We start from the raw sequence: 14,512 nt of genomic DNA on the forward strand, positions 1-14,512 counted from the left end.
TTACTTGTTTTCCACCTCCTTTTCATTTTTGTGTATAACTAATGTCTAGCTAGGTCTCGTTTGCTGATGTGTTTTGTGAGAGTGAAGAGTATGATGATGATGGGAGTGATATTCAGGGATTTGCTGTGGTTGAGATGATAGTGATGATGATGATAATGTCCATGATTCTGGTGATGTTGATGTACGAACCCTTATGATGCAATTTATTTCGTGTGACCATGAGCATGACGTTGATGGCGAGTACGACATGACACGAATAGCCTAGGCCGATGACGAGAGTGACACTGAAACGGTGCTGATGCTCGCTCGTGCACAGACAGGAATGGTCTAGAGACCTGCATTTTATCATTTTTTTTTCATTTTGCTTGTTCACTCGGATTTAGCGCTACCAAAATTTGTGTCTCTAAAGAAACTCGACCAAAAGCTTGACAATAAGTTTGCATTAGGTCTATTCTGTAGTGAACATTAGATCTAAATGGCGATGCTAATTCATTTTTTTTTTCATTTTGTTTGTTCACTCGGATTTAGTGCTACCAAAATTTGTGTCTCTAAAGAAACTCAACCAAAAGCTTGACAATAAGTTTGCATTAGGTCTATTCTGTAGTGAACATTAGATCTAAATGGCGATGCTAATTTTAGTTTTTATTTAGAACTTGATGAAATCCCGTTTTCTTTGCTAATTTTTCAACTAATAAATTATTTAGAATTGTACTTATAATCTGATGTACTGCGTTCACCATTGTGTTAAATCAATAAAAAAAAAGAGCCTGCTGAGCAGGTATTTCTTTCTGTCCTCTTCATTTCCTCCCTATCCTTTTTGTTTCCTTGCTGTCACTTTCTTCTTTGACCCTGGATGGAAAAAAAATCCCATCTTGCCATGTAAAGACAGAACACATACCATCATGAAATATTATGACATTAAACTAATAAAAGAAATATGTGAATGATAAATCAAAGGTGATTTCTTGTGAAGCAGTTCTTTCAAACGTCCAACAGCTTCGATAATGAAGCAAGTGAAATCTGAAAACTATCGTGGCAACAAGTGATATCGATAGGGAATTCTGACTAAAACTGTCACACCATTTGATGTTTGAATTTGTCTTTTTTTTATTGGCTAGGGTTATAAAGCTATAAACACCACCGATAAAATCACAATCGCTCTCAATTACAATCTAACAGGAGCAGTAGGGTAGGTACGACTCTAGGCGTTTTCACATCAGCCTGATGTTTCGAAATAGCGCGCTATTTTCTGACTTGGGGAATAAAAACAAATATCTCGAGCTTGGATTTTTATCGGGCTGATGTGAAAACGCCTTCTGTAAACAGTTGATTATGCATCGTATCCATGGACAACTGCGGGGAACTGCAAGAAGGCGCATGGAATTTAGACTTGAGTTAAGAATTTTTGTTTATTATTACTTTTTTATTCAAAAGTCTTTTTCTCTCGGACTGAAAAAAAAAACCCAAATATTTCATATTACTCTTCTAAAATATATAACGAATATATTAAGTATGTTAATCGTGATTTTATGAAGAATTAGAATTATCATGAAAATATAAATACTAGACGGGCTGAACAATGAAGTCTAATTTCGCCCCAAGAATTTGCAGCACACCGCGTAGCTGGTGCATTCCTAGCGTTCTTGTCGCACTCGATGCATGCAACAGTCACGTCACATACATTGCACATGTTACAGTACACGTTGTATGATGAGTACCTAGTACAGCTATCTCATTCCTGATCTCGAGCGAGGAAAACCTTGAAAATCCTCTCAAAACTAAGCCAAACATGATTTTGGAACATACATTACAGTGTCAAGACCTTTTCAGTGGACATTGATTTCGCTATTTGTCTGTTTTAGCTCTTGAATGTACGACTTCTTACGTCCGATTTGTTTGTACCATGCCATGTGTATCTACATACAAGCCATCGCGATCGAAGTTTGAGCGATAGCAATAACACGTGCGGAGCAGACATGCGGATTCCAGCACAGGGTAAATGAGTAGATGAACGTATCACGATTGTAAAACAAATCTTTTTCTATGTCTCTGCAAAATTGAATTAGGCTATCTAAGCATAGATAGATTATGATACATTATAGAATAGATTAGCCATAGCAAGAACTTGCTTACATGAGAGTTAGTTGATAACGTTGCAAAACAAAAACCCCGTCATTGAATGGAATGTCCCAGCGCTATCTCGGGGGCTCGAGGACACTATGGACACGTCGATTTGCAAGTGGGTAAGATGTGATTACAGATAGGTGGAAATGAAGATGATTTATGAATAAAATACACAGAAAAATAATATTTTTTCATTATACCTTCACAGTTTATTATTTCTTTTCATAAAATTGACATAAACTAGTGCTGTATTGAGTCAACTAAGTGCACATTCGCACGAGTGTACACGCATCATCCCTCCTGCCTAGTGGGAATGACACAGGCAGTTTTTCAATGCAATGACCTATGAATGCCCTTGGCGTTCCGCCTGAGTGCACCGAGCAAGTGCGAGCAGCAGCAGCAGCAGCAGCAGCAGTAGTTCGAGACTTTTATATATATAGATGGGCATGAAACAACATTGGTAACATTACAAATGAAACTTTATCAACAGAATATTTGTTTTAAACCTCATTCAATTTTCCAGATGACTTTCTTTGTGATTGCATTGACAAGTTCACATCAAATTTAAGTCATTTTTAAGATTTCACCATATCGGGTATGTCCACCCCCGGTATACCCACCCCTAGCACGAATCAGAGCGCGTAGGCGTTGTGGCAGGCTGTCCACCAGGTTGTTGATGACATCAACAGGTATGGCTTCCCACTCTTCCCTCAACACAGCTGCCAACTCCCGCAAATTTTGAGGAATGACCTCTCTGCCATTGATGGCTCGGCCTAGGGCATCCCATGCATGTTCTGTGGGGTTCATATCTGGCGAACAAGCTGGCCATGGCAACTGCTCAACCCCCTCTACCTCTAGGAATTCTCTAACTACAGCTGTCCTGTGCGGTCTAGCGTTATCATCCTGCAGTCGGAAATTGAACCCATACACATGTCTTTCATGTGGAAGGCAGTGGAACTCCAACAACCCCCTGTAGACAGCGGCGTTCACTAGATAAGTAAATGCCACTAGTGGTGCCATCCGGCACCACCAGTGGCGTTTTTCCTCCTTGATGGATTCCGGCCCAGACCATCACTGGGCCTTCTTCACCTTGGGTAATTGTCTCGTGGACACAGTCATCCCAAAGGCTTTCCCCAGCTAACCGACGAACCCGCTGTCTCCCATCTCCATGGTCAAGGATAAAACCGGCTCTCCTCCATGAAGATAGCGTGTTGCCAATGTCCCAGTTGAAACGTCCTGTGCTGCCTGGCCCAAAGGAGACGAGCTACCCTGTGGCGAACCATCAGGTGTGGACATCAAAACCAATCATCGTGCTCAGTAGCCATGTTGTATCAATCTGAGATTGACTGTTGATCTTGAGACATTGATTCCATGATGTCTCCTCCACAAGCGTTGAAGACGACTCGCTGGTGACTTCCGGTTTCTTCGGCTAAGATTCAACAATTGACGATCATCTCTACTTGTTGTCAGTCTGGGACATCCTGGTGATTTCCGTGGCTGCACATTTCCTCTCTCACGATGACGCTTAAGGATTTTAGAGACTGCACCCTATAAAATTCCCGGGATTTCTCCTATACGAGTCTGCTTGTAGCCCTCCTGCCTAAGCGCTATCACTCTCTCGTGCATTGCCATCAGCATTTGACCAGGCATAGTCTAGGGGGACTCTGTACCAATTTTTAATGCAAATAGTACAGGAAACTTGGAAAAAATCAACTTTCTTTACACGGTGCAAAATCAGCAAAAAAGGGCAATATTTCAACTGCACAGGGCTTTATAGCCTGCACAAGGTAACTTTGTTACGTAATAACACATTTTACATGTTCGATTATCACCTGAATAATGGGGTAACATTATGTAATCAATAACATACCAGCTTGTCTAGAGACAGCCTTTTAAATGCAAACAAAATGGTCGACTTCTATTCAATACAAAATTATTCCACCTTTTTGACCAACAGTGTATACATGCAAGCTGTGACATGTAATAGATCAGTGAAGTTTAGTGAAAGTAGATGTAAACTAAAAGGTTGTAATTGCCAATGTGCACCTCCATTCCATGTTTGAGTTACCCAACTGATTAACAATGTGAAATTAGAGGAGCAAAATTGTTACGTTTTTAAAATTGCACAGAAAATATTAAATAAGTTTCATATGAAGAGATTGAATGCAAAAACAGCTAAACAATTTTTTTTTAAAGTATGGGTAATCATGAACTAGAGATACTCTTTGCAATAGTACTGTGTATGTTACATAACAAACAAAAAAAGATATTCTAGAAGATATCAAATTATTACAATGCACATTCATTTTGATTATTTCCCTTGGTTTTCAGCAGTTTTAATCTCAAATATCTCAGGTTTATAAAAATGAATGTATCATCATTGTTTTTCTTGCATTTAAACTCTTCATATGTTTCTTCTAAAAGTGATATTGGTTGCTATCACTTCAATACATGCTGATTAAAGGAAACCAAAGCCCAAATATAAAATGTGCATTGTGTGAAAGCAGCAATATCAGTAGAACACATCCATCAGTGAAAGTTTGAGGAAAACTGAACAATCTGTTCCAAAGTTAAGAATGTTTAAAGTTTTGGTGCCATCATCACAGGATAGAGGAGACTGCTGCACTTAATGGCATCATTATGGATAACAATACAAAGAAAATATAACGAAAATTCAACATTTTTCACTTTTCTAGCATAATGAAAGAACATTTGACTCGCCTCTTCAGAAAGCAGGGGAAATAATATTACTCTTAACATATGTCAGTATAAGAAGTTGATGGAATGTGTACTTTTCATGAAAAGGATATCTTGTGGAATTCTCCTTATACATGTATTTTCTTTATATTGTTGTCCATAGTGATATCATGAATTGTAGTCGTCTCCCAGTATTCTAGTGATGGCGACCCCGAAACTTGAAAGATTCTTACAACTTTTGAATCGTTTGTCCTCAAACTTTCACTGATGTGTTCTGTTAATACTGCTGCTTTCACTCAATCCACATTTATGCATGGCAGTGGGCTTTGGTTTCCATTATTTAGGTGATGGTATCTTCAAGGCACTACACACTGCACTGCAGGTGCAGATCCAGGAATTCTGTAAAGGGGGGGGGGGGGGGCGAAACTAATATTTCTCAAGTGGTGCCAGTTCCAGGTTTCATTTTTTTTCTTTTTATTTCTTTTGTTTTTGATAAAAAATAAAGGGGGCATGCGCCGGTTGCACCACCCTCTGGATCTGCCACTGCACTGAAATTTCCATTGATTTGTCAACAGAAAAGCAATGATTACTGATACTAAAGGTATATAAACTTTGGTCCATGCTTAAGTGACTACAACCCTCTTTGCCTAACTTATCATTGCTTGATTATAGCAATATGAACATACGGCAATGCTTTTACATGAAGGACACAACTTTATACTTTTTTTAATGTCAAATAGAAAATATAACAAAGATTTATTTTATATGCCAGTTGGAAACTTGAAAGGTTGTGTAATCAGCTCAACTCATTTGCATATTAGCTAATATCACTGTTTCCTTAAAAAAAGAAGAGTGAACCTTCAAAATTTCATAATTGGCCAAATTTGTCTGGAGAATGTCTGCTAACTGCCGCCATACTACTTCCAACTATAAACAGTCAAAAACTAATAATGTAACATTAGATATTACCAAGATAATCAGCATACCAGCATTGAGAAAAGTGTCATCTCTTCTTCAAAACATATGACAAGGCGTTAATACAGGAAGAAGAAGAAGAAGAAGAAGAAGAAGAAGAAGAAGAAGAAGAAGAAGAAGAAGAAGAAGAAGAAGAAGAAGAAGAAGAAGAAGAGGAAGAGGAAGAAGAAGAAGAGATCTCTATCCCCCATTTTATTGTTTATTCCGTTCATTTCATATCCTCCTAAGATATCAAATTAATTTCTGCCACTTTACAGACCACATGTGTTGTCATTAAGAGCAAATTGATGTACACACTTATCTTTGAATATGTCCTGCTAAGTTTCTCGCAAAGTTTTCTCCCCAAAATAAGTAAGAATATAAACATATCTGTACCGGTAGGCCTGAAGATGATTGAATCACGCCTCCCTGGTGGCGAACGCGAGCGAATCAAATCCGATCGGACAAGGGGCGGATCGAGGAGTGACAAAGCTCAAAATTTGTTGACGCCCTCTACGTCACAAATCTTCACCAGTCTAAAGATGCCGACGGACTGTGCGCTAGCAGACGTGGAAGAAATGGAGGCCCGAATTATGGTTATTTGATGTCGTTACCGGAATTCCTTGCAGTCTTTCGCTACCTGGGTGAACAAAATTTTGTAAGCCGTCTTATTTCTCTTCTAAATGTTTCTACATTGTATACCATGGTTCGCTTAGGGTGATGAATGTAGACCCGACTAGCAGCTGGCGGGCGTAACCCACTGTTTGACTGTAGAAACGGGTCTACAGAATTGTAGTGTTGCCCAGGCCATGGCATGGGTCATTGCCATTGACATGAAGTAAAACCTATAACAGAACTGTTACAAATACAATTCACAAACGTACCGGGTACACTTTGTTCGTAGGTTCTCTATGCTTCAGCTGTGTTTGATTGTAGAAACTACCGGACTTGGACAGTACCAGCGTTGGAGAATCAGATCAGAAATCTAGGTCCTAGCCGTGTTGAAATGGTTGACATGATCGTGGTGGTCAAACTTGTTGATAATGTTGATGAAGGCAGCTGTTGTCGTTGAGCGAGATTTTATGCCGGTATCCTTGCGTCAAATAGACCTTCTACTAACGTTAAGCAAAATCATGAAATAGGCCACACTGAACCGCAGTGCGTGTGCATCCGTGTGTTAGCAAGCATACAAAGGCATGCCAAGGCCCTAGGATTCTAATTAATAATCTATATATCCGATCGGTCGATTGCCCAGTGCATCACATGACATTCAACAAAAGTACCATTGCACGCTGCAGCTGTGGCTGTCAGCCGTGTAATTTTGTTTGAGAAAAAAATGGATAGTGTATGGGCTGGCTGATGTCACTAGATCTAATTGCCATCGACTCCCGGGTTGAACTTGTGATTGACTCGAAGTTTTTGTTCCATAGCATGGCTCTGTAATGCACCTGTCAATTGTAAGACCCACTATGTGACCCCCGGGAGAAGTGCGTCATGGGTGAGTATTTGCGCCAAAATTATGGACTCAGGGCACCGTCAAGGATACCTTTGCATTGGTGAGTCGCGCCAGAGACGTTATGGTGGGGCAATGACAGTCTCTTTACTGGGTGGGTCCCGATGTGCGTCCAATTTAGTCCACTGCTGGCACTACTTTCAGCACCGAACACGCGTTGTATATACGTACGTACGCACAGGACCCGTACCGTAAACCGTGGACGCGTCGATCAACGCATGTAGGAACCTACATGAATGTAGAATCAGTGAATGCATGTGAACGAGAACTCTTCAAAACAACCAGTAAATACTATTGCAGTTCAAATATTTGACAAATGCAATAATACACTTCAAAGAAACATCAGTTTTTCAAAGCCAATTGAAAATGAATGTACATGTAGGCCTACCTATTCACGATTGCTATCTTTGAAAGTACATGTATTTTGTGTGGCAGTGCCATGCGGTTGCGATTGCTGCTGGTTTGGCATTGAAAATAGTCCCGCTATAGCGCAACGTACAATATGCATGCGCATGCACATTAGTGCAGCAGCACATATTCACGCGCATGCACTGCACAATCCGTATGTACTCGAACGACGAATTTGAATTTGGAGGGGGAAAATGTTCAACAATAAATATTTACGAGGGATATTTTTACATATCAAAACTACTGTTATAATTTTGTTATATTTTAAGGTCAAAATTTTCTGTTGATAGATTTTAATTACAATTTGTAGTAGCAAGTGAAAATAAAGAAGACACAAGTGACAGACATCAAGAAACCTCCAAAACCCGATGTGCGTAAGATGGCAAGTCAAATTCTGTGGAGGTAAGTCCAAATTGCGACGGAGGGTGCGTATAATTCATTGAATGGTGAGTCCAAAGTGGCGACGGAGGGTGCATACATGGTAATAAGAAGTGGACTCTCCTTTGACCATGACTGACATCTCCCGGGGGTCACCTAGTGGGTCTTACAATTGATAGGTGCATAATGTCACAATAAACAAACATTTGACGCGTGCACTCAATTACAAGAGCGCTTACAGGTGCATACTTTTGTCACTCATGTTTGTAAATAACTTCAACCGATCAGTTTCGTGTACATGCATGGTTGATTGTGACGGTAAAGCTACTCATTTGCCTTTCACGGAAATGGTTGCCATTTCTGTGCTTAATTAAAGAATCTTTGTGGACCACATGCATCTGTTGACATCCGAGGTGTTTTATAGAACAAAATAGTTTATGGTCTTCACTCGCGCAGCGGAACAGGATTTTGCACACGGTGAAAGATGAGGTGCATTATAGAGTGCCTCTATCTCACCTTGTGAGAAGTCTTTTACCATCACACTTGTGATCATTCACTATTTGTCTAATGCCCCAGTCACATAGACATCCCGGACCACCCCGGATCTGATCCAGGGTGATCCGGGGAGAGATCCTTGTTGACGCTGGGAGGCCAACACGGCAACTTTTGGAGGTCAAAAACATCCGGCGTCATCCGGAGACTGGGACTGCTGTGTTAGCAGAGCAATCCAGGATGGTCCGTGTGGCTGCCGTGTAGCTGCCGTGTTGATCCGTGTAGATGCCGTGTTGGTCCGTGTAGACGCCACGCTCTTCCGGCCTTATCCATGTAGCTGCCGTGTTGATGCCATGTGTACAGTCATATCAACGCTTGTCAACGCTCCATTGAGGTCGAAACTATCCCGGAACTCCCCGGTTCATCATGTAGATCCTTGAGGATCCATGTTTATATGTGACTGGGGCATTAGGGTAGTTCAGATTTAGGGTTAGGGTTAGGTTAGGGTTTCTGTGGTTAAATATAATAGTCAAGTGATATTAGGAAGTCTTTCCAAGAATAAAGGGGAGAAAGAAAAGAAAGAACAAAGGAAAAAAAGGAAAGAAGGAATGATGAAGCATGCTGTGCTGCGGAAATCGGCCTTGCCACTGTATCAGTCACGTGTAAATGCTGTTTGTTGTGGCCGCATTCACAAGTATCATACTGTGGAAGAAAGCCCCACTGCTGTGCTTGTACCGTTGAATGCCACACAGTGGGGCTGAATTCACAAGTATTATGAAGAAGCCACTGTAGTTTTAGTACAAAGAGGCAGTGGTGGGGCCTATTTCAGGAGTATGCTGTCAAATACATCTAGGAGAATGTACAGTATGTACAATATTGTATCAATGGATGCTATTTTTTTGTTGCTCTGAATTCCAAACTCGAGAGGATGAATATTGAATTTTTAAGCAAAAATAATACTAGTTATTGACAAAGTCCTGAAAATCATGAATTTCACAAATTATTTGAATTATTTAATTCAATTTTTTTGGTCAACCTCAAGTGAACTCCTGTTCAAAAAGTTATCTTTTAGCACAGTGCAAAATCACATTATAATTCCAGGTATAATTTTTAGAGTGCACTAATCAACATCTTTTACATCTTATTCATTCACCAGAATCACTGTCCACATCCGCGATTCACCATACACATTCGTATTGAGCAGATGACAAGTGAAAAATACAAGTGAAAAATGGCAAATGAGGCTAAAATTTTGTATTGTATGGTTAAAGGTGTAACATGAATATTTCAAACAATTTATGAATAACCACATTTGTAACTTATTTGTTAATTTTAGATCCTATTGTACAGTTTACCAGGTCACCTATTTGCTATATTAATAAGCAACAGTACTTTAGGCTATCTTGACTGTTGTTTCAAAAATGTCATTTGAAAATTTGTTAGCAAATGAAAAAATATGTCAAATAAAGAAAATAAATTTTCCCTGTCAAATTATGATCCTATGTTCTTCAGGGTTTGAATGACAAAATATGCTATTATATCTTTCTCAATTCTGCAGAGCCAGTGAAGATGGCATCATCAGGGAATGGTACGTTCATTCCAATGGTGTCTTCATCACCACCTCCCATGGATGATGGTGCATTTGACGATGACGATGATGAATTTAGCACCTTCTCCAGCAACCCTTACGGACCTGGTCTTGACTCGCCTCCAGGGAAGTGGAACACCACTGCCACCAGCCAGAAGGGGAATGGGTCTTTTCTTCCCATCAAAGACGATCCACCCGATCCATTCCTAGCTAGAGCTAAACAGAATACATCCAGTGATGATGGGTTTGGTTCGTTTGCTGCATTTAGTGACTCAGGCACCAACTCACAGAACCACACTGGCCACTTAACCAAGCACAGTACAAATAATAATATTGGCAGAACATCTCTCAATGGAAATGATGATAATGATGATGATGACTTTGCAGATTTTGCATCCTTTGAGACTACCACCAATAACAAGCCAAGGGCAGGTTTTTATGAAGACAGCCAACCTCCAAGCTCTACTGGCAGTAAAAGTGACAGTAGTGTGACACGTTCCATTGAGTTGAATAAGAATAACTCGCATGAAAACAGCGATGCCCTGGCATCAAAAAAATATGATGTGACTCATAAACATGGAATGGAGATTCCTACACTTTCATTCGATGAAAGCCCGACAATTGATGGTACTTCTTCCCTGCAGGGCTCATCCAGACCCAGCATTTCCAGTGGTTCATTTAAGCTCACATCGGGAGAGAGTATAGGAGGAATGTCTACCAAGTCAGGTAGCGATGATGCAGAACTTAATCAGGAAGATGGTGTCAAACCAACTGTAGTGGAGGGCCACCCATCTGATCACAGAACTGATGGTGAAACTGCTGTGGAGGACTTCTCTGCACTGGAATCACAAGGAGATGGAAGTGGTTCATCTGTTTCCCGACTTGGTATGCCGTCTGCGGGATCCCTCAACCTCTTCCAAGATAGTGACCGGCAGACGTTTGATTCGGGCATCGACAGCATCATGACTCCCGATTCCAGCCCCGAGGGAAAGGATGATGTAAGCCCCAAAGCGGATGGTCCTGACGATGCCGAGGGAGGCTCCGGGGAGCTGAGACCTGTGGAAAATGACGAGTGGGGAGACTTTGATACATTCCCATCACCTCAAACGCTGTCAGATAACTCTGAACACATGCCGTCAGCATCTGATAGGACACAAGTTGCAGCTGACAATGTGATTGGAGGGTCAGCCAAAGTTAAAGACAATGAATTTGGCGACTTTGGAACATTTGAAACATTTGAATCAGTGCAGCAGGCACCAAAAGAAGTGGAAAACTCATCTAATTCAAAAGGCTTCAGTGAAGAAGCTGATGAAAACAGTAGAAATCTTGATGTGTCCGCTGGTGGAAGCAAATTACCTGAGATGGATGATAGCGATGATGACTTTGGGGATTTTGGTAGCTGCAGAGAAGTTGTGCACAGAAAGAGTCCGTCCAGTGGTCCGCTCTCAGGCAGTGATGATTTTGGAGGTTTTGAATCAACAGCAAGTACTAGGAACGATAGCAAGACCAAGGCACAGAGTGAGGGAAGTGCTGGCGACGACTGGGGCAGTTTTGGTTCGGGGACCGTCCCGAGCCAGTCAGACAATGACGAATTCAGTGACTTTGGATCGTTTAACAGCTCATCAGCAACTTCATCCCTGCAGGCTGACTCTCAAAAGGATGACTTTGGATCTTTTGGCAGTTTCCCGGCAGCATCATCATCGTCGTCATCGACAGCATTATCAGAAAGTGCAATTGGGCAACAACACCACAGAACACCAGATGCAATTCCTACGAAGGTGAGTCTTATTTTGATTTAATTTTTGGAACGTGACATGCTCTTTGAAATATCATGAGAAACAAAATGTGATTATAATGCTCTATAAATCATTAATCATTATGATGGTGGTCTGTATCATACTCAATTGAAGACAAGAAGAGTTACAAAGAATTGATTGGCTAAAGTAAGAATGGTACATCAATGAAACTTTGAGGAAATTGTTTTACTATGTTGATGTCAGCAAATCACCAGTCGTGATACCAAAGGGTGCCTTTTTATGCCTCCGCCAACGAAGTGGCCGGAGGCATTATGTTTTCGGGTCGTCCGTCCGTCCGTCCGTCCGTACGTCCGTACGTCCGTCCGTCCCGTTTTGTTTTTGTCGATATCTCAAGAACCGTGTGGTGGTTTTGCATCAAACTTGGTATGAGGGTATATCCCTGGGGGATGATACTTTGTGTGGATTTTAGGGTCACAGGGTCAAAGTTCAAAGGTCACAGGTTATTTTGTGAAAAAAATTGAAATTTCATGTTTTTCTCCATATCTCGCAAATGGTTCAAGGTATCTTCATGGAACTTAGTATATATGCTTGTACCGATGGGCAGTGATTATCTAGGGAAGTTGGGGGTCATGGTTCAAAGGTCAGGGGGTCAAAGGTCAAGGTCAACTCCTCAAAATATCACTACTTTCCTTATGGTTATGCAATGCCTGAAGGTTTTTTTTTTTTTTTTTTACTTGATGTATGCATGTATTACCTGATATATATTCTGTGGGAAGTTTCTTGCCAAAAGGTCAAAGGTCAAGTGAAAGTGCTAAATTGCACTTTTTCCTCCATATCTCAAAAATAACTCAAGGTATTGTCATGAAACTTACATATTTATGCATGTTCTACCTAACAGTGATTCTCTTTGGAACTGTGGGGTCAAAGGTCAAAGGCCAGGTTTCGATAATACTATTTTACCATTTGATACTGAAATTATACTTTTTCTCAATACCTTGAAAATTACTCAATGCATAAACTTGTAAAAGGGTCAAAAGTCAAGTGAAAATCATCAGTTCCCCCAAATACCTGCACTCTGAAATTTTAATCATTCATCCAATTGAACCTAGTTCTAGGAAAGTGAGCATTCAGCACATTTGTGGCAAACCTGTCATTTTAATATTTTGCCAATTGTGTGAAACTGTCATCACGCATTGTCAAGACATTGTACTATAGACCTATTAGGAGAACCATGTATTATGGCGGAGGCATACACCAGTCGCCGTAGCGACATTTCTAGTTAAATAGCCTTCTTGGCCAAGTGGCAGGTGGTATTCCTTGAATTTGCTATACAAAGACCTTGAAATTCAGTGTATACAATTATTTTTAAGTTTCTCTGCCTATGTGTATGTCATTATACCTTAACTCTCTTGGAAGTGTGTGATAGTGTAATGCCCTTTATTTGTCTTGAGTGGGATCATTAAAGATATTTCTTTTTAGTGGCAATTGTAAGTGACTTTTTAAAACTGCAATGTCTACTATTAGTAATGCTGGAGACAATATAAACATTCATAACAGAGGCACTATGTTGTAGGTAAATAGTCAGGGTCAAAGGTCACTGCACTTTGGTAAAACATTGTAAATCTGTGAATTTCATCAAAATGCAATTGAAGGGCTGTGTGCTTACACTTGTATGACACATAGAGTGATGGGGTGAGAAGAAAAGACTTCCCAGTTCCCAGTCAGCTGTGCATTGTGTCTACTGTACAAGTGTAATCTGTCGTCCACAAGTGACTACATGGACTTTCAGTTATTACCTCTACCAAGGAGGTTATGTTTCTATTGGTGTTTGTTTGTTTGTTTGTTTGTTTGTTTGTTTGTATATGTGCAAATAACTCAAAAGAGTTGTGAACCAGTTTGGGTGAAACTTACATGTACAGGAAGAGTTGATAATGACACAAGCAACAGATTATTGAATTTTGGTAGTGATCCGGGAATTTTTATGAATTTTTGAAGGATTAAAAAAAAAATCTTTTGAGGGATAGGGTTGATGAACTTGGGAGTTCAAGTTGCATATGGGCACTAAAGCGTGTGTTCTGCTGGGGCATGGCGCCGCACAGCTGGAAGCTGATGACATTCAAACAAAAGACTTCCATATTGGGAAATTGGACGATTGTCAGCATGTTTGTATGGGTGGAAATTAGCTGCGTGGCTGAGGTCTGTGCTCTGAGTACTTTCTTGTTCCTTCTTACATTTTTTCTTTGACGTGTGTGCATGTTGACTTTTGAACATCGTGCGAAAAAGCATGAGATATGTTTGGTATAACCTATGGTGTTACCATGCAGTGATGATGATATGATCAGAAGCCGGAGCTGTTCCTTACAATATGTTCACACGAAGACAATTTGGCTCCAGAGGAAATAATCGCAGAAACCAGCACACACCTGTAGCCATGAAAATTTTAGCAAATCTGGCAGATATCAAGAAAGTTTGTTATGTTCATTTGCTTGGTGTCCTACAACAGAGCCTCAGAGTGACCATGTTGGCACCCCGCCAGTGGTTTCATGTGTGCATGTGTCCTCAATTGTTGTACCCTGTAGAGTATATTGTGCGGAGAGACTG

General features: G+C 40.5%; 1 protein-coding gene across 1 annotated transcript in view; it reads left to right on the forward strand.

The window, feature by feature from the left end:
• The first annotated feature begins 6,322 nt into the window (after nucleotides 1–6,322).
• LOC140231421 (uncharacterized) overlaps nucleotides 6,323–14,512 on the forward strand; it is a 44,498-nt gene continuing 36,308 nt past the window's right edge. Inside the window, exons 1-2 of the mRNA XM_072311583.1 lie at nucleotides 6,323–6,433; nucleotides 10,125–11,932. Of these exons, the coding sequence (XP_072167684.1) occupies nucleotides 10,136–11,932 (1,797 nt within the window). The 5' untranslated portion in view covers nucleotides 6,323–6,433; nucleotides 10,125–10,135. The remainder of the gene's footprint in view (nucleotides 6,434–10,124; nucleotides 11,933–14,512) is intronic.

Source organism: Diadema setosum, chromosome 1 (assembly GCF_964275005.1).
Source record: "Diadema setosum chromosome 1, eeDiaSeto1, whole genome shotgun sequence".
Lineage (NCBI taxonomy): Eukaryota > Metazoa > Echinodermata > Echinoidea > Diadematoida > Diadematidae > Diadema > Diadema setosum.